The 23,528-nt window shown below is 47.2% G+C and overlaps 1 protein-coding gene and 1 long non-coding RNA gene across 2 annotated transcripts; both read right to left on the bottom strand.

Moving 5' to 3' along the window:
* Positions 1-858: 858 nt before the first annotated feature.
* Positions 859-6,213, bottom strand: DLX3 (distal-less homeobox 3). Its single transcript, XM_010949184.3, has 3 exons — positions 5,643-6,213; positions 4,413-4,603; positions 859-2,723 (listed from the first exon to the last, which is right to left on the bottom strand). Exons 1-3 carry the CDS (start codon positions 5,965-5,967, stop codon positions 2,376-2,378), a joined length of 864 nt encoding a protein of 287 aa, XP_010947486.1. The 5' UTR covers positions 5,968-6,213; the 3' UTR covers positions 859-2,375.
* Positions 6,214-18,339: 12,126 nt separating this feature from the next.
* On the bottom strand, positions 18,340-22,974 carry LOC141573525 (uncharacterized). Its single transcript, XR_012499309.1, has 3 exons — positions 22,355-22,974; positions 19,945-20,182; positions 18,340-19,578 (listed from the first exon to the last, which is right to left on the bottom strand). It is a non-coding gene; the product is annotated as an uncharacterized LOC141573525 (long non-coding RNA).
* Positions 22,975-23,528: the final 554 nt, after the last annotated feature.

The raw sequence follows: 23,528 nt of genomic DNA, 5'->3' as shown, positions 1-23,528 counted from the left end.
AGTCCGTGTGCGTGTGTGATGATGGAGATATGTGTGTCTTGGTTCATGTGTGTCTCTAAGAGAGAGAGGTGGCTTCCCAAGCATGTGCATGCATTCATGCTGTCTCCCAACTGCGCTGAGATATTTGCTCACACACCCCCATTCATCCTGCCACCTCCAGCTTTCTGTCTCCAGAGCCGTGGAGCTGGGCAGCTAGGAGAGGAGGCTGGCAGCACTGCTGGCCCAGGCAGTCAGCGGCAGCAGTAAGAAGGCTCTGAGTCAGGGTCCAAGCCCTCTCTGAGAAGGTCAACACAGGGCCCTCCCGTCTGTTTGCTTCCATGGTCCAATCTGGATCCCAATGCCTGGGGTCCCTGCCAGCTGTGGGAGCAGCGATGCTCCCCCTGCCTGAGGCCTCACCCTCACTCCAAGCTGAAAAGGATAGACAGGAGGGTGAGGGGCCAAGGAGTGCCTGGGTGTGGAGGCAAGGGGTTTACACGCGTGCGCAAGCATGTCTGCGTGTGAGCCCAAGATCAAAGAGCAGCCTTGAGGTGACCCAGCGGCGGCGGCAGTGGCGGCGGGCAGCTGGCTGGCAGGGAACGCCAAGCTGCCAAGCCAAGTGGAGTCAGGGAGGCCAAGGGCTGGGAGCGTCCTACTCCCCAGACCATGGAGACAGCCATGGGGTCAGGAGCACCTGCCACCTGGGGCCAGGCCCAGTCCAACCCTGAGCCCAGAGCCCCAGCAGTAGGTCCCCAAGTCTCTGACTCTCCCAGGAGCCCCTGGAGGCTCAGAGGCCCTCCCTACCAAACACCTCCCCCAACTCCCTGCCCTCCCCCCAGAGCTGTCTGCCTCTAGCCTCCAGTTCAAAGAGCCCAGTGGTTATTTTCTTCTTTTTTATTAATGTTATATATAAAGATGGGTCCAATAAGAAAGCAGAAATGGGAAGGCTGGGAGGGGGTGGGAGTTGGCTTCGTTCCTGTCCCCCTGGGGGTGGGACTCTTTGAGATCCACCACATTTCTCTCCTCGCGCCTGTACCTCCCATCAAACCCAAATCCAGCAGGAGCCCACATCCCTGTTTCTCTCAGTTCACGACGCACAGGCAGGTACATCCAGGAGGAAAGGGCCACATAAATAGGAAACCGCAGTAGGGAGGAGGCTGCTTCTCTCTGTCGCTCTTAAAAAAATACATACTATATATATAGCTACAGTCTTCGACCTCTCCTTTTCTTCAATGCTTGACCACATCAGGGGTGGAAGAAAGTAGCTCTGGGGGGACATCTGGGTCAGGAAGAGGCAGTGCCACCAACCCTTCAGACAGCCACCCCCTCACCCCTAAAGGCACGAAGTTATAACCCTCTCGGGGCACCTCACCAGCCATTCTCCATCTCAGCGGGAACAATCTGTTTGCAAGGCCACCGGAAAGGGGGTGTTTTGGGGTTTGTCTTGCCTGGTGTGTCTCCTTGGAGATTTGGGGTTTGGCGCCAAAACTGACAACTTACTGGAGGAGAGGAAGAGGTGGGAAGAGGTGGGGTGGGGGCGGGGCGAGCCGGGGCGCCCCGGAACAGGGGAGATTGGTCCTATCTGTTAACAATGCCCTTTGTCTTCCTATTTTTCAACAGCTTTTGAAACCAAAGTTGTGCAAAGTCCTGTACATGGAAGAAGAAATGGGTCCCAGGGAAGGATGTCTGGGACCCACCCCTCCTCTCCGACCAGAGCAGGGGAGGGGAGGTGCTCCTTGAGTTCTTCTCTCTAACGCCACACATATTAAAAGCTTCCCTCACTTGGGGGCTTTTCTTTGGTTTAACCCTCAAATCTGAAATGAGGGCTAGAAGTGCAGAGCGGGGCTGGTGGAGGTCCCCACCCTGAGTCCCATCCTCGAGGTCCAATGTCTTTGGCAAAGGGGATGCTCAGGAAAGGGGCGGCCACAGGTGGCTTAGGAAGAGGAGCTTAGGCCCAGCAGGTCCTGGGATCCACAGTGCCTGGTGCCCCAGCCAAGGCCTGACCTGCGAACACTCCACAGTCTCCCTAGTCCCCAAGGTCTCCAGTCTGGGGGACGAGTACTAAGTTTTAGATTCTGGAAGGTCATGAGCCACTTAAAGCCAATCCAGGCTCTTGGAGCAGAAGGGAAACAGCTGTCCCCGCTGGAGTGGAATGCCCCAGCATCTGGAGGGGCACCCCAGTGTCTAGGCAGCAGGGAGGAGGTTCAGGGGGCATCCTTGGTCCATGAAAATTTCATCTGGAAGCTCTTGGGTCCCTGTAGGAAGGGGCAAGGGAAGGGGGAAAGGGGGGCCCTTTCCCCTGTGCTCCTCGATGATTCCTGAGTGTCGGCGGCTCGGACGGAGGCACCTCCTGCCTGGTCCAGGGGTTCCTTCGTGAGAGGTTCAGGCCAGGTGGGTGCTCAGTACACAGCCCCAGGGTTGGGCGGGGGCCCGGGGGAAGCATGGTGCAGGGTGGCTGGCTGAGGCGGTTGCTGCTGTAAGTGGGGTCCACTCAGGTTCTGTGCGTGGTACCAGGAGTTGGTGGGGTCGTCCAGGTAGCTGGGGGAGGCACTGTACGGGAGCGGCGGGGGCAGCTGGCTGCGGGCAGGAGCCGGAGTGGAATGGGAAGAGGTGTCCCAGAGGGCAGGTGACGGTGGTGAGTTGCAGGCCATAGAATCACTGTTGTTGGGGCTGTGCTCCAGGGGCACCTCGCCATTCTTATAGAGCTTCTTGAATTTGGAGCGGCGGTTCTGGAACCAGATTTTCACCTGCCCCAGGGAAAAAAAGGGGGAGCTAGTTAGCTTCGCAAAATGCTAAGTGAAAACCCACGGAGGAACCCAGCCTAGAGAGGACAAGGCAGGCACCTACTGTCACACAAGACCCCGGCCAAACCCAGGCATCCTGACTCCCAGGCCAGCATCTATTTTCTATCTGGGATAGAACTGCAGCTGGGAACTTTTGACTACTCAGGTCCAAATTCTGCTCTGCCACCTACCAAGTGCGTGACCTTGGGCAAGTTACTTGATCTTTCTGGTTCTTGCCTTTCTCATCTGCAAAATGGAAATCATGGCAGCATAATTACCTACCTCTTGGGGTCATTATGATGCTCAAATAAGTTCAGGTAGATAAAGTACTCAGAACAGCTAGCCATATTACTGAAATACAGAAAGCACTGAGTAAAAGGCAGCCCAGGTGGGAGATGGGCAGTTTGTGGCATTTTGTTCATATTAGAAACTAGATAGGGGGGACGGTATAACTCAGTGGCAGAGTACATGACTAGCATGCACGAGGTCCTGGGTTCAATCCCCAGTACCTCCATTTAAAAAAATAAATAAGTAAGTAAACCTAATTACCTCCCCCTTCAAAAAAATTTTTTTTAAAAAGGAAATCAGATACATGGAGACAAATACACACCCACGTAAGCATCTCCATGTGCAGGAACGTACCCACTCACAGCTTCACACAGACACCAGACTATACAGATACACCCAGATAAACACCCCACAAACATGAGTACCCTCAGTCACACATTCAGGCAGGGAAGAGCCCTCCAGGGCTGGCTAATGGGGGTGACCTGGGGACTCCGGAGCAGGTGAGCCATGACTCCCCAAATTTCCCTTGGGGTATCTCCCCCTCTCCCTGCCGCTCCCCACCCCATGACTGGTACAAACAATGAATCAGCTCCTCACCGGGTGACCCAGATTCCCGGCGGACTGGGCCCCACGCAGCCGCAACCCAGGCCCGCCTGTCAACACCTGTAGGGAGCCAGGTGACCGACACTCCTCCCTTGAGCAGTGACAGCTGCTGGGGGCTCTAGGGGAAGGCTGAGGAGGGGGTGCCCACACCTCCGAGTCCCTATTCCCCTTAGAGGGGAACCTCTGTTCTTGGCTCCGGCCACATAAAGAGGTGGAGCATTTGGGGGCTGAGCAGGAATGTGGTGTTTTGATACAAGCACACAGTTTTGGACGTGCACTCACTGTCCTCCTGCACAGTCAAGTGTCTAGGCCCCTCCACCCTATAAACACAATGACCCTTGAAAGATCTCACTCCTTAAGTGGGCATTCCCACAGGTACACAGATCCATTAGTCTGTGTGCAAATATACATGCAGATACACGTGTATGTACACACACATGACTAGCCTTGGGGGCAGACACAGGCAGACTCCTATCAAGTGAGCGATCCACACTATTGGGGGGCTGTGGGAGGTGGGAATTCTGGGGTGGGGGGAGGACATCTCTTTGTGACAGACCTACACAGTCTCACATGCCTGTACACGTGCTAATTCACAAACTTTCAACAGAGGTTGAGATCTGGGGGTCCCTCCACCCACACACAAAGGTTTCAAGGGCCTGCCGGGAATTTAAGAGGCCATGCAGGCTCAGTGACGCCTGGGGAGCCCCAGAGTCCCGCGCGGCCCCACTGAACCCCCGCGGCCTTCGACCGCCTACTACTGACCTGCGTCTGCGTGAGGCCCAGCTGCGCGGCCAGCTCGGCGCGCTCGGGCAGCGCCAAATACTGGGCCTTCTGGAAGCGGCGCTGCAGGGCGGCCAGCTGGTAGCTGGAGTAGATCGTGCGCGGCTTTCGGACCTTCTTGGGCTTCCCGTTCACCATGCGCACCTCGGCTTCCGGCTCCTCCTTCACGGACACTGCGGGCAACGCAACGGGCGGTGGGTGGCTCAGCCTCAGCCCGCGACCCCGGTGCCCTCCAGGGCTCCAAGGGACGCCCCACCCTCCGGCGCACTGACTGGCCCCGGGACTTCCCGGCTGCGCACTCCGCGCCGCCGGCGCCTGGGGAGGGAGCCGCGGTCGCAAAGCCGGACCCGCGGCCGCCCACGACGCGGCGCTCCCGGCTCCCCGCTCCGCATCCCCGGAGCGAGGTCTGGGCCCAGCGACCCCTGGCGCGCACGGCCGCCGCTCTGCTCTCCGCGCTTCCCGCTCGCCCCTCGGCCCCACAGCTCCCCGCCACCCGCCTGCTGGCCTCCCCCTCACCCGCACCTCGCAGTCGATCGTCTCTCTCGCCCTTTCCTTTTCTTTCCCCCTTTCTTCTTTGTCTTTTTAACTTTTTATTTTAGAATAGTTTTTAGATTCTGTACTGCAAGCACAGTATGGAATCCCTTCCTTTCCTCCTTCCTTCCTTCGTCTTTTCCTCTGTCCTTTCTCCCACTTTGTCTCTCCATATTTCTGTTTTGCTGCCTCCAATTTTCTCTTTTTCAGTTTCTCCACTCCGTTGTTGCTTCCCTCCGTGTTCCCGTAATTCTGGGAGGTCTCTCTCCGTGTGCCCCATCACCATCCTCCCTCTCCCCAGTCCAGATTCAAAGCAGGGTCGCGGAGCTTCCAGTGCCCGCTGCCTACCCGCAAGTCCTCTGCAGCCCGATAGAGGACCGCCTGCTGAAGTGCCCGGAAAGCACCTGGATCAGGAGGTTCTCTGACCATGGCCAACCTCCGTCCTCGCCTCGCTCACCCCGAGCCTCACCTGGGACCGCGTCGCCCCCCGTGCACCACGCCCCAAAGGCGCGCAGTCTCCGGACTGGAAGGTCTTCTGACCCCTCTGGGGGGTCATCTAGCCCACCTTCCCTAACTTCGGACAGTACATTCCTAACCTACCACGCGTTCCTAGATTTTCAGCTTTCTTTCGCTCAGCACCTTCCAGTGTCTCCCACCCTCCTGCGACCCTGTGGTCCTCACCTGGGTCCTGGGCGGGCAGCGGCTGCTCCCGGTAGGCTCCGTATTGCCGGTAGGAGGCTCCGTAGGTATATTCCGACTTGGGCGAGTAAGCCCCGGTGCTTGCAAGCCCGTTGAGATTGAACTGGTGGTGGTAGGTGTAGGGGTTCACGGTCTGGCCGTAGGGCTGGCCTGAGTAGTAGTCGTGCTGGGGAGCGCTGTAGTAGCCTAGGTCAGTGACGGAAGACTCAGGCAAGGTGGGCGAGTCTTTAGAACCCGCATGGCAGCTGAGCGAGCTGGAGATATCCGTAAGGATGCTGCTGAGCTTGCGATCGAAGGAGCCACTCATCCTGGCGGGCGCCGCGCCACCCCCGGTCTGGACTCGGCCGGAACGCCGGAGCGGTCAGGAGCGCCGGGGAGGCAGAGGAAACGCGGCGGGGGTGTATGTCCGGAGGGCAGAGGGGAGGGCCTGGCAGCGCCTCTGGGGAGGGGAGGCCGAGGGGCGCTTAGACCATCGCGGGTCTTCTTCGGGCGGTGGCGGCGCGCCTCTCGTCGCGTCCCAAGCCACAGTCAAATGCTGCCAGCTCCGCCCGGCCAGCCGGTTATAGACTCAATAGTGAGTCGCAGAGGGAGGCCCCAGCGTTCTGATTGGCTGCAAGTCTTGCCTTCCAGGCAAAACATGCTATTGCTATTTTGTTCTCTCTCTCTTCCTCCCCCCCCCCCCCATTCTTTGCTGTTACCCAACACACACACACACACACACACACACACACACACACACACACACACACACACACCTCTGTTCCTTCTTCGGTGGATCCCTCCCCCAGCCCAGATTAAACCCCCAGTGGCTCTGCAGAGCCCCAGGATCCGTCAGTCTGTCGGTCTCCCTGACTGGGAGTGGAAGGTGGGCCCAGGTGCGACATAGAAGGAGGGGAACTTGCCCATTGGGTGTTTGTGGAGGGAGGTGGTCCAAGGTGGGTGTCATGCACATGCGTTGAGCAAATGACAGGCAGTCAAAGCAAATTGAGAAGGACCCAGGGCTCATAAAAAGTTCTGATTTCTTTTAAAATCAGAAGAAAGGAAAAAAATTTAGGTTGAAGAGAATGTTTGACTATATATTAATATATTGTCTTCACAGCAATGTAGTCATAAAATGTAATTTTAAAGTATGTTTTTACATTATACTGCACACCAGAAATCGACACATTGTAACTGACTATACTTCAATTTTTAAAAAGTAAATAAAGCATGTTTTTAATGGAGGAAGGGGCCCATCAGGCAAAAGTGCCTTGAGCCTATGAAGGTCATCCTTGGGCCCAAGGAGGCTCCTGTCGGAGAGAGACTGGGGAGGGGGCAGGTATGTGTGGACAAGGGACTTATGGAAAGGGTGGAGGTGTATAGCCTGTGTGTGGTGATATTAAGGTTATCTCCAAAACTATGTGTATGCTGTTTCAGAGATCACCTAGGCTTGCTGGAAGGAGCAGGGGACCTGGGGTCCCCATGAAGATGAGTGGGACACAGGCTGGCTCTCTGTGTGCTTCAGTAAGTTTGGGGGCAGATTCTGTGCATTTGGGACAGCACTGGTGGAAGGTGGGCATTTTTAGAGACCAAGTGTAGGGGATGGGTTTACTTGAGGTGTGTGACGTGAGGATTTCACATGTTCCACAGTACGTGCAGAGTTCACATACTTACAGAGATGTATGTGAGTGCAGGAACGTGCATGTGAGAAAGTGGATCAGTGTATATGGTGGGGGATAAGCAGTGTGAGTAGAGGGCTGTGGGATGGAGGGTCTATAAGTTAATGTGTAGTTGTATACAGCACCTTTCCAATCTCCAGTAGTTGGGAACGTCCCCCCAAGGAGGCCCTGAAGAAGAGGCTCTGCTCCCTGGGAACCCTCAGCTCCTAGTCCTGTCTGACCCACAAGGCCAGGCCTCTAGGTCATCCAAGTTGTTCCCAGCGTGTAGTCCATTTCTCCATTCCACCCCCAATTCTGCCCTCCGCCTCTCTTTGAAGAGAGGGGAATCTCCTCCAAATACCAGTTCCTAGCCAAATGCAACCTTCATACAGGTCTCCCTGTCAATCTTCCTGTCCCCTTCCCCTGCCAGGCCGGGCTAAGGCGTCCCGTGGGACACGCAGTGCCAGCGCCACCTTCTGGTCAGCCCTGGACTCTGCAGCCTCCCCGAGTCTCGCTGAGCCCCTAGAAGGGTCTTCTTCGCAGACTCCGGGAGAAAAGCGTGCAGGGGCCTCTGTAGCATTTTCCAAAATCAGACCGCCCGGGCAGTCTGCCAGGTTTCCAAGGGCTTTGAGAGCTGCAGTTGGTGGAGACAGAGGGCCACAGTCCGCGGGCCGAGAGGCCAGAGTGCCCGCCAGGTCCGAGTGGCTCCGAGGAGGCGGAGGCGTGGGAAAGGTGGGGGCGGGGGGCGGGCAAGGGGAGCGCTATCTGTCGGTCTATCTCCGCGTCCCCCCAGCGCCTATCGCCCGCCTCTCGGAGCCCGTGGCGGGGCGAGTTACCACCCGCTCTGGAGGCCCTCTGTTCTGTTGCCAAGAGGGCGCCTAGAGAGCCCGCGGCCTTGGGGGCAGGAAGGGCACTGGGCAGGCCGACTCCCCCTCCCAGGACCAAAGCTGGGAGGCTGGCAGAGCCTGCTTTGGAGCACTCAGCTCCCCCCAGCGTGGGGCAAGGCCCTTCTCGGAGGTTCGTTCATTCATTCATCAACGGAGAGGGAGAAATTCAGAGACGGCAAGGAGTCTGCACTTTGCTCACGTGGTCCTCACAGAAGCCACAATCCTTTGGCTCCTCACTGCGGCTCCTGAGTAAAGTGAAGGAGCACTAGACTGGGAGTCGAGAATTCTGGATTCATGAAAGGGTGGTGGTGGTGGTGGTAGTAGGTTACTTTAGAATAATTTCTAGGCTACATCCTGCTTTGAAATTCTAAGAGTTCTAGAATGGGTTAACACTGCAACGTTGGGGACTTAGGTGAGCAATTAAACAATTGTTTGGTAATGTGAGGTTGACATCTGGCCCTCTGTGCTCCATCATTGCCCTCTGTGCTCCGGGACACCAGGGACTGTATCTGTCCAATGCACTACTACCTTCCAGATACTTAGGGCAGGCCTTGGCACACACAACCGCAGTGCTCCATAGATGTTTGTTGAATGAATAACCGAGACCCCTTAATACTGAAGAGGGGCTGAATCATCTTGGCTGGGTATGCTTGCAGGCTTAGGAAAAGGGGCAGCATGAAGCAGGCACTGACAGCAAGCCGTCCCACTCCAAGGTAAGAGCAGGAGCAGCTTCCCAGATGAGGCCATGTGGCCCCAAAGGGGCCCGTTGGGCCAGCAGGACTGGAGCCACCAGACGCTGGGCGGGCACCTGCCAGCTCAGGATGGCAAGGTTGCTGGAGGATGCAGTGGGACAAGTGCCACCCACTGCATCTCTCCTGAGCCAACAAGATGAGCAGGTGTCCACCTGGCTAGAATCCTGCCCCTGGTGGAAGGGTGATGCAGGGCAGTCAGTCACGCACCTCTGGGAGGCTGACAGGAGGGACAAGGAGCAGTGCTGGCCAATGCCCAGGTTGGAGTCCATTACCCACCCTCTCTCCGGCAGGAGAACAAATACCCTGTTGAAGCAAGCTGTTGCTGGGAGCCTAAGTATCATGCCATCTGAACACAGCCACAGCAACTGGGCTCAAAGAGTGCCAAGTCTGAGGGGAGGAACTCAGGAAAGGGGTAGTGGAACCACTGAGTGAGCCGGCCCGCCCCTGGTCTTTCCGTTGCCTGGTGACCTGGCGCCATCTAGTGGTCACTCTAAGAGGTGCGTCCAGCTCCACTGGAGACTGGGAAGTGGGCCACATGCAGGGCCCACCATCATATCTTTAAGGAATGCTCTCTTTACTTATTTTAGGAGCCCTATCAACACTAAATATTCACTTTTTATCATCACCTTGCCTTACATTACAGCTGCCGCATCTCCCTCCTCCGACCCATCCTTGTCCAGCCAGTGGCTCCTTCCCTTAGTTTTCTCATTTGTAAGTCAAAAAGTGGATTATTAGATGGCCTCTGAGATCCCTTCAAGCTCTGATGTTCTATGATTTTAAATCCTAAGACTCTTGTCTGTTAATGGGGATCTCCCCTCTACCTTCTCCCCAAATCCCTTGGAGATGCACCCCAGGCCTCCAGCACTTAGCAGTCTGGATATCTTTCAGGAGCCCTTAATCCATCCCACAAATCTATCCTGAGCTTCTACTGTACTAGTTTCTGGGGATGGAGTAGTGAACAAGGCAGGCCAATGGCCTCCCCCATGGAGCCCAAGGTTTAGCGGGGAAGTGCATACCTGAGTGGCTATTTTCACTAACGTGAGTGTGGTATGTGCTGGGATGCGGGTAGCACATGCTGCTGTGACAGCCCAGGGGGCCCCAAACCCTTTATGAAGGTAAGAGGATATTTGAACTGAAAACTGAAGGATGTATGGGACTTGGCCAGGAAAGCAGGAATGAGCAGATGGAGAGGGTTCCCAGCCAAGGGAAAAGCTTGTGCAAAGGCTACTGGGACTGCCTGGGGGCATAGCATGGGGGGTGGTAAATAAAGCTGGAATGGAGTCAGAGCCCCAGAACACAGGGTCCCTGGATCCCCAGAGCAGCAGAATAGGCTTTCTTTAGAGGCTATGGAAAACCACTGAAAATTTTAACCAGGAGTGAGATAATGGATTTTCATTCCAGAAGGGTCCCTCTGGCTGCAATGTGGGGATGAACCAGAAAGACAAGTGGAGGCTAGGAGAAGCCCAGGAGAGAGGGGAATTGGATCTGGGTTAAGAAAGAGGCAGTAGGGGGTGGAGAGGATTGGATAGATTTGAGAGATGGTTAGAAGGCACAGTGAGAATGCCTGGGTGAGAACGACAAGGAGAGGGAAAGAGCAGGGAATAACTCCCAACTTCTGACTGAGAAAGTTGAGACCATTCTCTGAGAAAAAGAGAACACCAGGGAGAAGGGGTGCTTGATGGAGAAGAAGATATGTCCTGTTTTTTGGTTTTTTTTTTAACTTTTCACTGGAGTATAAAATTTATGCAGAAAAGTGTACAAATCACAATCAATGAATTCGCACAAACCAAACACAGCCATGTAACTAGCACCCAGGTTGAGTACCAGGTTGAGAGATGATGCCTTCAGCTACTACTCCCCTTGGGCAAACATGTCTTAACTCCTAGCACCACAGGTCAGTTTTGTATGTAAATGGAAGAGTACAGTGTGTACTCCTTTATTTCTGGCTTCTTTTGCTCAACATTATGTTTGTGAGATTTATCCATATTGCTGGGTATTTGTAGATCGTTCATTTTTGGTACTGTAAGTGGGTATTCTAACATATGAATGTACTCCCATTTAATTATCTGTTCTACTGTTGATGGGCATTTAGGTAGTTTCTGGTTTGGGGCCATCGTCAACAGTGTTGCTGTGAGCATTCTTGTACATATCCTTTGGTGCATATATGTACATGCTGCTCTTAGGCATGAGGAGTGGGATTGTGGGCCACGGAGTGGGTATGCATTCTGCTTTAGAAGATACTGCCAAGTAGTTCTCCAGAGTGGTGGTGCCATCAGCTCCATTTTTATCATGTTTAGTTTGAGTGTCTTTGAGACATTTAGGAGGAGCTGTCCAGCAGGCAGTTGGCTACATGGATCTGAAGAATCAGTAAAGAAACTGGGAAAAGAAACTGGGGTTGGAGATGTAAATTGGGGGTCTTTGGCATTTTGTGGTAAGTGAAGCCATGGGCATGGGTCCAGTGGTCCAGGACGGGGGAGGGGTGGAGGAGAGGACAGAGGGCAGAGGGTCCCAGGGCAACACCTGTGAGAGAGGAGCTAGAGAGGTATGAGGCAATACAGAGGGAGGTGGCCCTGCATCGGAGCGGGGCTGGGAGTGTTTCAAAGAGGAGGGAGTGGTCAGCAAGGTCGAATCCTGCTGTGAATGTGTGGTTAACCAGGATGAGGACTGAGATGCGTATACAGGATGACACCTCAAGGAAGCATTTGGTGATATTGGGAGGGAGGAGTGGGTTCAGGGGAGGGGAAGGCTGTTTACAGCCAGCCAAGGGGCGAGTGGGAGGGAGGGAGGAATCGCAGAGAGCAAGTGAAGTTTGGCTGTGAAAAAAGGAGGGAGTGAGGAGAGCGGTAGCTGGAGGGCATTTGGCACACGGGGAGGGGCGTGTGTGTGTTTTATATCGGAGCAAGACTGTTTAGATGTCAATTATAGCAGCCAGGAGAAAGGAGTTAATCAAGAGTGCCATCCCTTAGTAGGTGGGAGGGGAAGGATCTGGATGCCTGCCCAAGGGGTTAGCCTGACAGCAGATTCTCTCTTCCGTTGAGTCAAGAGAGAAGATGAACTGACAAGAGCTGGCTTTCACTGAGCACTGGTGCCAAGCACTGTTTGAAACATTCTACACATATGAGTTCATTCACTACCCCCCACTGCCCTATGAGGTGGGCACTCTCATTTCTACCTTTTGACAGAGGGGGAAACTGAGGCACAGAGAAGCTAAATAAATGCTGGATTCACAGTCTGAACCCAGGCAATCTGACTCTTCACCTCTGCAAGTCGGACAGGCATGCTGGCAGGTTTGGAATCAGAGGGTAATTTGATAGAGCTGGGTACTAGACACACAGGTGTTTGTTATGTACATTTTCTGTACTTGTCTGGATGTTTGAAACATTTCAGAGTAAACAGAATTATTCAAGACATTTGGGGGTTCCTGCCTGGGTGTGTATGCAAAGTAGGCATAAAGTTAATAGCTGAGAAGAGGGCAAGGTGGTGGGACCTCCCAGAGGTTTGAGGACATTGGAGAAATGTAAGTCTAAAGTGTAGCTGCTTCCATGGTGACCAGGGAGAGGACTAACCAGGGGGTATGGAAGAATGTCCAGGGGTGCAGTGACCCCAGGAGGCATGATGGGGGTCCCAGGTAGTGGGTGCTTTCCCGCTGGGCTCAGCACCAGCTGTGGGCAGATGGTTGTGTTGACCAGGGTGGAGATTGTCTGGCAGGCACGGAACATTAGCAAGGGTTGCTCAGGTGGTTTCCAGGGGAATTTAAGTCAGGCAAGGAAAGAAGTGGAGAGTGGAGTGATTGGCAGAAATTGGAAGAGAATCTAGGCTGGGGGGGTCCCCACGAGGTCAGAGGGAGGCAGCAAGGAGGTCGTGGAGGGAACTCTCTTGAGACTGGAGAGCTGGAGGATGGAGTTTATTCAAACTGCGGGGTTTGGGGCAGGAAAGGAGAGAATCTTAAATGAAGCCAGAGGTAGGAAAACCATCTTATTTATAGAGGAACAAATATAAGAGTTACATCAGACTTCTCAGAAACCCATGCAAGCAAAATCAGAGTGGCGTGAAATCTTTTTAAAGTGTTGAAAGAAACAACAACACAGAATTTTGTATCCTGTGAAATTATCCTTCAAAATTGAACATAAATAAATAAAAACTTCCTGAAACAAAAATTGAGGGAATTTGTTGCCAGTAGACTTGCCTTGGGAAGAAATGTGAAAGAAATTCTTCAGAGAGGAAAATGATATATATAAAAAAACTCAGTTCTATATAAAGAAAGGAAGAACATCAGAGAAGGAATAAAGGAAGGTAAAATAAAATATTTTATTTTTATTATTTCTAGTGACTTAAAAACTGTTCATATACTAATAGCAACAATGTATTGGGTGATTATAGCTTATGGATAAGTGAAACGAATTACAGCAAAGCTACAAGGGACAAGAGGGAGGATTAGAGAATACTCTGTTAAGGTACCTATACTAGCTGTGAAACAGAGTATTGTCATTTGAAAATGGACTTATATCACTTTAAATGTACATCACAAACTCTAGGACAACCACTAACATTTTTTTTTAAAGAGGTATAATTGGTATGCTAAGAGAGAAGAGAAAATAGAATCATATAAAATGTTTAATTAAAGCCAGAGCTGGTAGAAAAAAGAGGAGACTGATTTTAAAGAAAAAGGAAGAAAGAAACAGAGAACAAATGCAATAAATAGAAAACAGCCACAAATACAGTAGATAGTAATCCAACTATAGCCATAATCGTTTAACCATGAATAGTATAAATACACCAATAAAAGATAAGGACTGACAGAGTAGATAAAAAACAAAACAAAACCTAACTATATGTTGTTTACAAGAAACCTACTTTAAATATAAAGGTAAAATAGATTAAAAATAAAAGGATGGAGAAAGATATACCACGCCAACCCTAATCAAAAGAAAGCTGGCGTACCTATATTAATTTCAGACAAAGCAGACTTCAGAACAAGAACAATTATCAGGGATACAGAGGAGCATTATATAATGACAAAAGGGTTACTGCTCCAAGAAGACATCACAATCCTTAATGTATATGCACCCAAGAAGAGTGTCAAAATGCATGGGGCAAAAGACAATTGAACTGTAAGGAGAAATAGACAAATCCATTATTATAGTTGGAGACTTAAACACGTATTCATTAGTAATTGAGTTTGTTTATTCTTATTTTTTGAGTAAATGAGTTTGAATTACTAATGGGCTTAACAACAGCAAAGAGGCCGGTGTGGCTGGAAAGAGTGAGGGAGAGCGCCAGAAGATGGAGTCAGAGAGGTGGTATGGCAGAGACAGTGGGATTATGAAGGATCTCACAAGATATTGTAAGGACTTCAGATTTTACTCTAAGTGAGATGATAGGCCATTGTAAAATTCTGAGCAGAGGAGTGACAGAATCTGACTTGTTTTTGTTAGAATGTGTCTCAGTTTGGATCTTTTCAAGCTTATCCTACTTGGAATTCTTTGAGCTTCTTGGATGTGTAGATTCATGTCTTTCATCAAATTTAGGACATTTTTGGATGTTGTTTCTTTAAATAGTCTTTCTGTCCCCTTCTCCTTCTGGGACTTCCATAATGCATATGTTGGTGTGCTTGATGGTGTCCCTCAGGTCTTGGGCTCTGTTCATTTTTCTTCATTTTTTTCTTTCTGTCCTTCAGGCTGGGTAATTTCAATTGATTTTCTTTCATTCACTGACACTTCTACTTGCTCAAATCTACTGTTGAAATCTCTAGTCATTTTTTCATTTCAGGTATTGTATTTCTCTGCTCCAGATTTTCTATTTGGTTTTGTTTTATAATTTCTATTTGTGTGTGTGTGTGTGTGTGTGTGTGTGTGTGTGTGTGTGTATTTTTTAATTGAAGCATAGTCAGTTTACATTGTGTCAATTTCTGGTGTACAGCACAAAGTCATACATGAACATACATACATTCATTTTCATATTCTTTTTCACCATAAGTTACTACAATATAGTTCCCTGCACTATACAGCATGAACTTGTTATTTATCTATTCTATATATATCAGTAGGTATATGCAAATTTCTAACTCCCAGTTTATCCCCTTCCCCCTGGTAACCACAAGTTTGTTCTCTATGCCTGAGAGTCTGTTCCTGTTTTGCAAACACGTTTATTTGTTGTTTTTTTTTTTTTTAGATCCCACATATAAGTTATATCATACGGTATTTTTGTTTCTTTGCAAAGACTATATTCCTCATCATGTGTGGTCACTGAAGCTTCTGCTTTAATATCTCAGTGATCAGTTAGTGATTTGGCCTTTGTTTTTTAATGGATTTACTGAGGATTGAACCCAGGACCTCATGCATGCTAAGCATGTGCTCTACTATTGAGCTATACCCACCCCTCTCTTTTTATTTCATTTTAGTTTTTTCGACTTGATCTTAAATGCCAACCTTTAGCAGCTCCTTTCTTCTATATGCACTCCTCTGGTAGCTGTAATTTTTTCATTAGATTCCAGAGTTCCAAAAAAGTTGATTCTGTCAATTGGCAGCTTAATGGTTGCTTCAGTGGAAGGGCTGATTCTTGGAGCATCTAACTCTACCATTTGCCATGATGTCATCCCTGATTTGTTTTTGAAGCTCAGTCTTCAAGATACATAATTAAGTACAAAAAAAAAAAAAAAAAGCAAGGTGGAGAGAAATCTGTATTAGATGTTACTAGTCATCTAAAAAGGGGGGGGGGTGCTTATAAACAGTGAAAGGATAAGCCATAAATTAAAAAAAAATTTTTAAAATGACTCTTTAATGAATGTAGATACAAAATCTTTATCAAATTATTCAGCATTATATAAAAAGAATTATACACCATGAAAAAATGGTACTTATTCCAGGGACGAATGGATGATTTAATATTTTAAAATCAGTCAATGTAATCTACCATATTTATAGGCTAAAGAAGAAAAATCACATGAGCATATCAATTAAAGCAGAAACAAAGCATTTGACAAAATTCAATACCCATTCCTAATGAAAACTATTAGCACACTAGGAGCAAAGGTAAACTTGCTAAAGAACATCTACAAAAAAAAAAAAAAAAATCTAACATCATACTTAATGGTAAAAGACTGAATCCCTTATCCCTAAGATGAACAAAGCAAGGATGTGCACTCCATCAATGCTACTCAACATAATGCTGGAAGTTCTAGCCAGCTCAGTAAGGCAAGAAAAGGAATTGAAAATAAATACAGGGGAGGAGAGTATAGCTCAAGTGGTAGAGTAGGTGATTACTATGCATGAGGTCCTGTGTTCAATTGCCAATACCTCCATTAAAATAAATAAATAAAAATAAAATAATAAACCTACTTAAAATATACAGATCAGAATCCGACAATACATTTCATACACCATGATCAAGTTGGATTCATTCCAGAGTTGCAAGAATGGTTCAACATATGCAAATCAATCAATGTGATATACCACATCAACAGAAGAAAAGATAAAAGCCACCATGATTTATTTAACATAGAATTAGAAGTCCTAGCCATAGCAATTAGACAAGGAAAAGAAATAAAAGGGATCCAAATTGGAAGAGGAAAGGTAAAATTGTCACTATATGCAGATTATGTGATACTCCATATAGAAAACCCTAAAGACTCCATACAAAAACTACAGGAGCTGATAAATGAATCCAGCAAGATAGTAGGATACAAGATGAACATACAGAAATCTGTTTCATATCAGAAGGAAAGTTTAAAAAAAAATCCCTTTTAAAATTACATAAAAATAAAATACTTAGGAATAAACCTGATCAAGGAGGTGAAAGACACATACACTGAGAACTATAAAACATTGATAAAGGAAATTAAAGATGATTTAAAGAAATGGAAATATCCCATGCTCTTGGATTGGAAGAGTATTGTTAAATTGGCCATACTACCCAAAGCAATCTACAAATTTAATGCCATCCCTATCAAATTACCCATGACATTTTTCACAGAACTAGAGCAAATAATCCTAACATTTATATGGGATCACTAAAGACCGAGAATTGCCGAAGCAATACTGAAGAAAAAGAATGAAGCTGGAGGAACAACCCTCTCAGACTTCAGACAATACTACAGGGCTACAGTAATCAAAACAGCATAGTATTGGCACAGAAAGAGACATATGGCTCACTGGAATGGAATAGAGAGCCCAGAAATCAACCCACATTCCTACAGCCGATTAATCTTCAACAAAGGAGGCAAGAATATACAATGGAGAAAAGACAGTCTCTTCGGGAAGTGCTGCTGGGAAAGCTGGACAGCCACATGTACATCAATGAAGTTGGAACACTCCCTCACACCACACACAAAAATAAACTCAAAATGGCTTAAAGATGTAAACACAAGACAAGACATTATAAACTTCCTAGAAGAAAACATAAGCAAAACATTCTCTGACATAAATCTTAGCAATGTTCTCCTAGGGCAGTCTTCTAAGATGATAGAAATAAAAGAAAAATAAACAAATGGAACCTAAGTAAACACATAAACTTTTGCACAACAAAGGAAACCATCAAAAAATGAAAAGACAACCTACAGACTGGGAGAACATATTTGCAAATGATGCAATTGACAAGGGCTTAATTTCCAAAATATACAAACAGCTCATTTAACTCAATAAAAACAAAAAAAGAACCCAAACAAAAAATGAGCAGAAGACCTAAATAGACTTTTGTCCAAAGAAGACATATAGATGGCCAATAGGCACATGAAAAGATGCTCAACATCATTAGTTATTAAAGAAATGCAAATCAAAACTACAGTGAGGTATCACCTCATAGCAGTCAGAATGGCCATCATTAAAAATCTACAAATAATCAGTGCTGGAGAGGGTGCAGAGAAAAAGGAACCATCCTACACTGTTGGTGGGAATGTAAATTGGTGCAACCATTATGGAGAACAATATGGAGGGTCCTTAAAAAACTAAAAATAGAGCTACCATATGATCTAGCAATCCCACTCATTGGCATATATCCAGAAAAGATGAAAACTCTAATTCAAAAAGATAGATGCACCCCCAATGTTCATTGAAGCACTATTTACAACAGCCAAGACATGGAAGCAACCTAAGTGTCTATCAACAGATTAATGGATAAAGAAGATGTTTTATATATATATACACACACATAATATACATATACATATATATACAATGGAATATGACTCAGCCATAAAAAAGGAATGAAACACTGCCATTTGCAACAATATGGATGGATCAGGAGAATATCATACTAAGTGAAGTAAGTCAGACAGAGAAAGACACATATTATATGTTATCACTTATATGTGGAATCTAGAAAATAATCCAAATGAATCTATTTACAAAACAGACTCATAGGCATAGAAAACAAACTTATGGTTACCAAAGGGGAAAGGTGGGTGGTGGGGAGGGATAAATTAGCAGTATGGGATTAACAGATATATCTACTATATATAAAGTAGATAAACAACAAGGATTACTGTATAACACAGGGAGCAATATTCCATATCTTATAATAACGTATAATGGAAAATAATCTGAAAATATATATATATAACTGAATCACTTTACACCAGAAACTCACACAATATTGTTTTTCCCTTAATAACAGCTTTATTGAGATATAATTCTAACACAATATTGTAAATCAGCTAACTGTACTTCAATAATAAATAAATAAATACAGATCAGAAAGGAAGAAATAAAGTTATTCCTATTTGAGATGACATGATGTACTCCAAAGAAAATCCCAAGGAATCTACAAAAAAAAAACCCTCCTAGAACTAATGAGTCAGTTCAGCAAGGTCACAAGATATAAGAAGAACATATCAAAAAAAATCATTCTTTTATGGAAGAAGACATGAATCTTCTTTTACAGAAGAAGGCAATGAAGACATGAAATCTGAAATTTAAAATACAGCACCATTTATAATTGCTAAAAAAAAAAAGAAAAAAGAAAGAAACACATAGGTGTAAATCTAACCAAAAAAAGAAAAAGTGGGTGTAAATCTACCTGATGTTGTGTTGCCAACTGGGATTTGCGGTTCACGCTAACGGGTCATGGTTACTGCATCGCTCTGAGTAACAGCACTCAAGTGTGTACCTTCAGTGACCCTAACAGTCCGCTCTGACTTGGCCTGCGGATTGAGATAGTACTAGCCTAATTTTTAACAGTGTGAATATTGTGACCGTGTATTTTAAGAGTTCGGATAGTGAACATGAGAATGATGACAATACAATACCAATGACGTCACCAGGGAAAACCGGGTAAATGGACTGTGTTATTTTAAGGACAGATGGAAAGACACATACAGCTGGACTGGGGAGGTAAATAACCAAAACTGTGCCATATGCAGAAAAGAATTTGGGCTTGAAGAAGCCCACAATGAAGGAAGGGCTGGGAAACATGTACGGAGACTCACATGTACAGAATCTCACACATTCGGGATGAGACAGGCAAGGAATTCCAAATGAATCAGAAGTTTTTCATCTCCCCGAAGACAGCAGTTCTCGGTCACAAATAGTGGCTCGGGCATTCCACACAAATGAGCAGGCACTGTCGTTGAGAAATGTTGTTCCCTGGGTAGCTCTGTGGAACTGAGTGAAGTCACATTTCCTGATTCAGAGGGTGCAACTAAAATGTCCTGCGGGAGTGCAAAAGGGCAAGTTTTGATAACACATGTCTTGGCCTCTGATAGTGGAGACCTGATTTTGTCAGATCTCACCACTATCACGCCGATTAAGTCCGAATCAATCATGGTAACATGGTAACAAAAAGATGTCCCTCCCCTAGATCTTAGGTACTTTGGTTCAAAAAACAGAGTTTCAAATGGTCATCTTGATTTCTATGTTGATTCTAACAAATCCACAAAAAACACACAACAAAAGATTGTTGATATCTTATACAAATACAAACTAATCTTGCTCATCTGTCTTGGCTATCCAGCGGACAGGGCAAACTTTAGCAAATTCCATTCAGTCTATAAACCACAAAATAGAAAGGACCTTACCTGCTAAGTGGTCCGCACATCTTATGCACAGTGCTGCTAAGAAGGGTGTGATTTATTTATCTGTCATATTAAGGTTTTCATAATGAATGTTTTCAGTCACTTTTCAGTTTCCTCCAAATGTGCAGAAGCACTTAATGAGTTTATTGACCTTATATAAAGGAGGTGGCTTCTTTAGACATGGGCCTGGGACAGCTATCAGTGTCACCGTCCACGGCAGAGATGTTAGAATGATGACCTGCTGTAAAATCACATATTTAAAGGGTGAGATAAAAAGAATGTACTTCCCTAATTTGCAAGCACAATAAAGCTGAGAATGGAAAAAGGGATTACAAACAAATTTATACGTGATTTCCCGAAAACGGCTTGACAGCCTTTGGAGAGACCATAAGGAGCCTAGAAAAGGATGAACCAACTGCCTCTGAGTTGTTCATTCATGTGAAGGTTGTGAAAAAAAAAAAAAAAGGTTATAGAAAAAAAAACCCACTTCATACTTTGGAAATAAGACTGCTTCAAGACTTTCTCTATTTCTTTACTAAAACTTGAACTTATTTGAAATCTGTATTAGTCTGGAGTCTCCAGAGAAACAGAAACAATAGGATATTAGAGAGGTATATAGAGATAGATAGGTAGATTGATTGAATGATTCATTCATTCATTATAAGGACTTGGCTCACGTGGTTAAGGCGACTGAGAAGTCCCAGTATGTGAAGTCAGCAAGCTGAAGACCCAGGGGAGTTGATGGTATAGCTCCAATCTGAGTCCTGGGACCTGAGAGCCAGGAGAACAGATGGTACATCCAGTCCCAGTCTGAAAGTCAGGCCTTCCAAGGACTGGATGAGAGCCCCCACATTGCCAAGGGCAATCTACCAATTCAATGTACTCAATCTACCCATCTCATTCAGACACACCCTCCCAGACACATTCAGAATAATGTTTAACCAAATATCTGGGTACCCTGTGACCCAATCCAGTTAACACATAAAATTAACCACTGCAGAATCCAACTTTGATTCTGCAAGTTCAAATTACTTCTGTGCTTTGAACTGTTTTCCCTGCGCAGGAAGTTAAACTTCTGATGACATCTGAGTATTTTTAAATGGTGGCTAATTTACATACGAATGGTCTAGATGATGAATTCCTAGAAGCAAAAGACCCAACTGATGAACAGCTGGTCTGTGAAAACAAGCCAGTAGACAAAAGTAGATGAACATTTCTCAAGCACTATAAACTCACTTTCGCAAGTCTACAACCTGCGGCTGCCAGTAAGTAAAATCCCGCGTATTCCATGCTCACATCTTTTTGTTGAGAGGGTATTTACTTCCATGTCACCGCACTGGACTGACACAAGGAGTCAGTATACTGTGGGCTTAATAAAGGCAGAGCTGTATGTCCAAGTGAATTTTACATTTGACTGTCTGGAGTCGCACTACCTCACAAAAGAAGAGAAGGCTGTCCTAAATAAAGACCACAGGCAGTTCAAAGAGTATTACTGGAATAGAAAACAGAGTCAAATCACCCCACCATGCCCTGGACAGGAAGAAACATGTCAGTGCTCTTTTTAAAATTAAGTATGGGTAATATCTGTTTAGTCTGTCCTATTATATTTATGTTCTCCTTTTTCAAAGCCTTATGTGTATGTATCTTAAGAATACACAGTAACAAGCCCATGAAATGTTAGTATCCAAGAAAGTGTTTTAAAGAGTTAAAATAAATTTGTAAAACTTCATGAGGACAAAAGGAGATGTTATAAAAATATCGTTAAAGTTTTATCATACTGATTATTTGTTTAATGGGTCCTACTATCAATCAGTACTAATCTCCTCTTTTAACTAGTCCTGTTGTTGTTTTGTTTAACAGCATTCATGGAACAGAAAAGTAAATAACAGAGAATTAACATATAATTGCAAAGAAATCTTTTCATATTTTAATGTTAAAGTCATAAAGCATGTCTATATCATATATGATATTTTTACGCCCTTATTTTTTTTGTCTGGTATGACTGTGCCCCAGGTTGGCCTTCTAAAAAATTGGTCACCCATAGGTGAGGGGATTCGCTGCCTTCTGAAAGCTAGGGTCCAGGCAGAACCCATTTCACAGAGCTCAAATGATGTCCCCAGGTCCACTCTGTCTGTCTGTCTACTTTCTGTGGTCCCCTCCTCCCCCCACCTCCCAAGCTTGGACTTACATCACTCTCATCGAGCAGTCCTAGCCAGGAGAGCACGTCCCCAGGCGAATCCTGGGACTGAGTTTTAGTAGGTGCCCTGAACCACTTGTTCCGTGTCCAAAGGGAGTTGCCAAGCCTGGATGCACTCATCCAAATGGGAGCGAGGCTGGAGGGAGCCAGTCTCCTTAAACACAGGTTGTGGGAGTGGAGAAGTTGTTCCCTAAAGGGAAACTGAGGGGCTCTTACCAGAAGAGGGAATAGATGCCGTGCAGGCAGAAGCATCCTCGGCTGTCCACTACCTGGTCAGAAGGGAGCCAAAGCGCTTACTGCTCAGTTGTTTTTGGCCAGATCCCTGGAGCCAAACAAACATGCATCCATTTTACCACCATATTACATTGAAGGGATCTATCAATATGTCTCTCTTACCAACTGGACAGTGACTTTCTCAAGGACAGAGACCACATCTGATTCCTGCTCCATCCCCAGTGCCTTGCACTCAGCCAGGCGCATAGTAGATGCTCAGTAATACCCCGGGATCCTGCTCTCAGCTCTCAGTTCACACGTGCCTTGCACAGTCTCTTCCACTCCTATGGCTAAATCTGCAGCTCTGGCACAGACCTTCCCCCGAGTCTAGAGCTGGGCATTCTACCATCTTCTGGACACTCTAACTTGGATGTCCCAAATGACAGCTCAAACACTATCTGTTAGAAATTGAACTTGCTGTCTTCATCCCTACACAATCTCCTTCACTGCTCCCCTTCTCAGCAACGGCACCATCAATCACTAGTGTACTACGCTCTCATCTGCCACGGTCAGGCATTCCCCAAGTTTTATTGGTCCTGCCCCCAAATACCTCTTAATTCCCCTGCCCCCCATCCCACCCGCTGCCCCGCCCAGGCCTCAGCATCCCTCCTCTGAGGATGCAGCAGGTGTCCTGCACCAGGCCTCCCTCAGCCTGCCCCTCCTCTGGACGTTCTAGTCCAAAGCCCTTCAGTGCTTCACCTCCACCTTCAAGCCCGCACCAGCAGCACGTCAGCCCTGCCGGCTCTGCCTGTGCTCCAGCCCTGCTGAGAGCCTCGCATTCCCTAGGGGTCCTCTGGGAGCACCACACTTCCAGAATCTGTCCTTTTTCAGGTGCTAACTCCCTCCACTCCAAGACCAAGCTTGCCTCCAAGAAGCCCTCCATGATACACAGCCCCGTCCCCTAGCTAAGAGCCCTGCCTCTGGGCTCCTAGGCCCTCTATGCTTTTCTCTTCCCTACCTCGTGTGTCCACTATTGTACTTGATAGCAGTTGGGCTCCCGGTGTTAAAACCTCTGCCATTAGACAGGTGATCTTTCTACTTACCAGTCTCTCCCTCTAGACTCTAAGTGCCCAGAGGGCAGGATAAGGTCCCTTATCGCTGGGACTCCAGCCAGAGT

Source organism: Camelus bactrianus, chromosome 16 (assembly GCF_048773025.1).
Source record: "Camelus bactrianus isolate YW-2024 breed Bactrian camel chromosome 16, ASM4877302v1, whole genome shotgun sequence".
NCBI lineage: Eukaryota > Metazoa > Chordata > Mammalia > Artiodactyla > Camelidae > Camelus > Camelus bactrianus.
Note: the sequence above shows the minus strand (reverse complement) of the source record. Positions and strands in the feature narration are given on the sequence as shown.

Excerpts from the sequence above, each read along its gene's own strand:
- DLX3 (XM_010949184.3), bottom strand. The coding sequence starts at position 5,967 with ATGAGTGGCTCCTTCGATCGCAAGCTCAGCAGCATCCTTACGGATATC. Across the intron at positions 4,604-5,642 it reads GCTGCCCGCCCAGGACCCAG|TGTCCGTGAAGGAGGAGCCG; the intron begins GTGAGGACCACA and ends CGTTGCCCGCAG. Across the intron at positions 2,724-4,412 it reads TGGGCCTCACGCAGACGCAG|GTGAAAATCTGGTTCCAGAA; the intron begins GTCAGTAGTAGG and ends TCCCTGGGGCAG.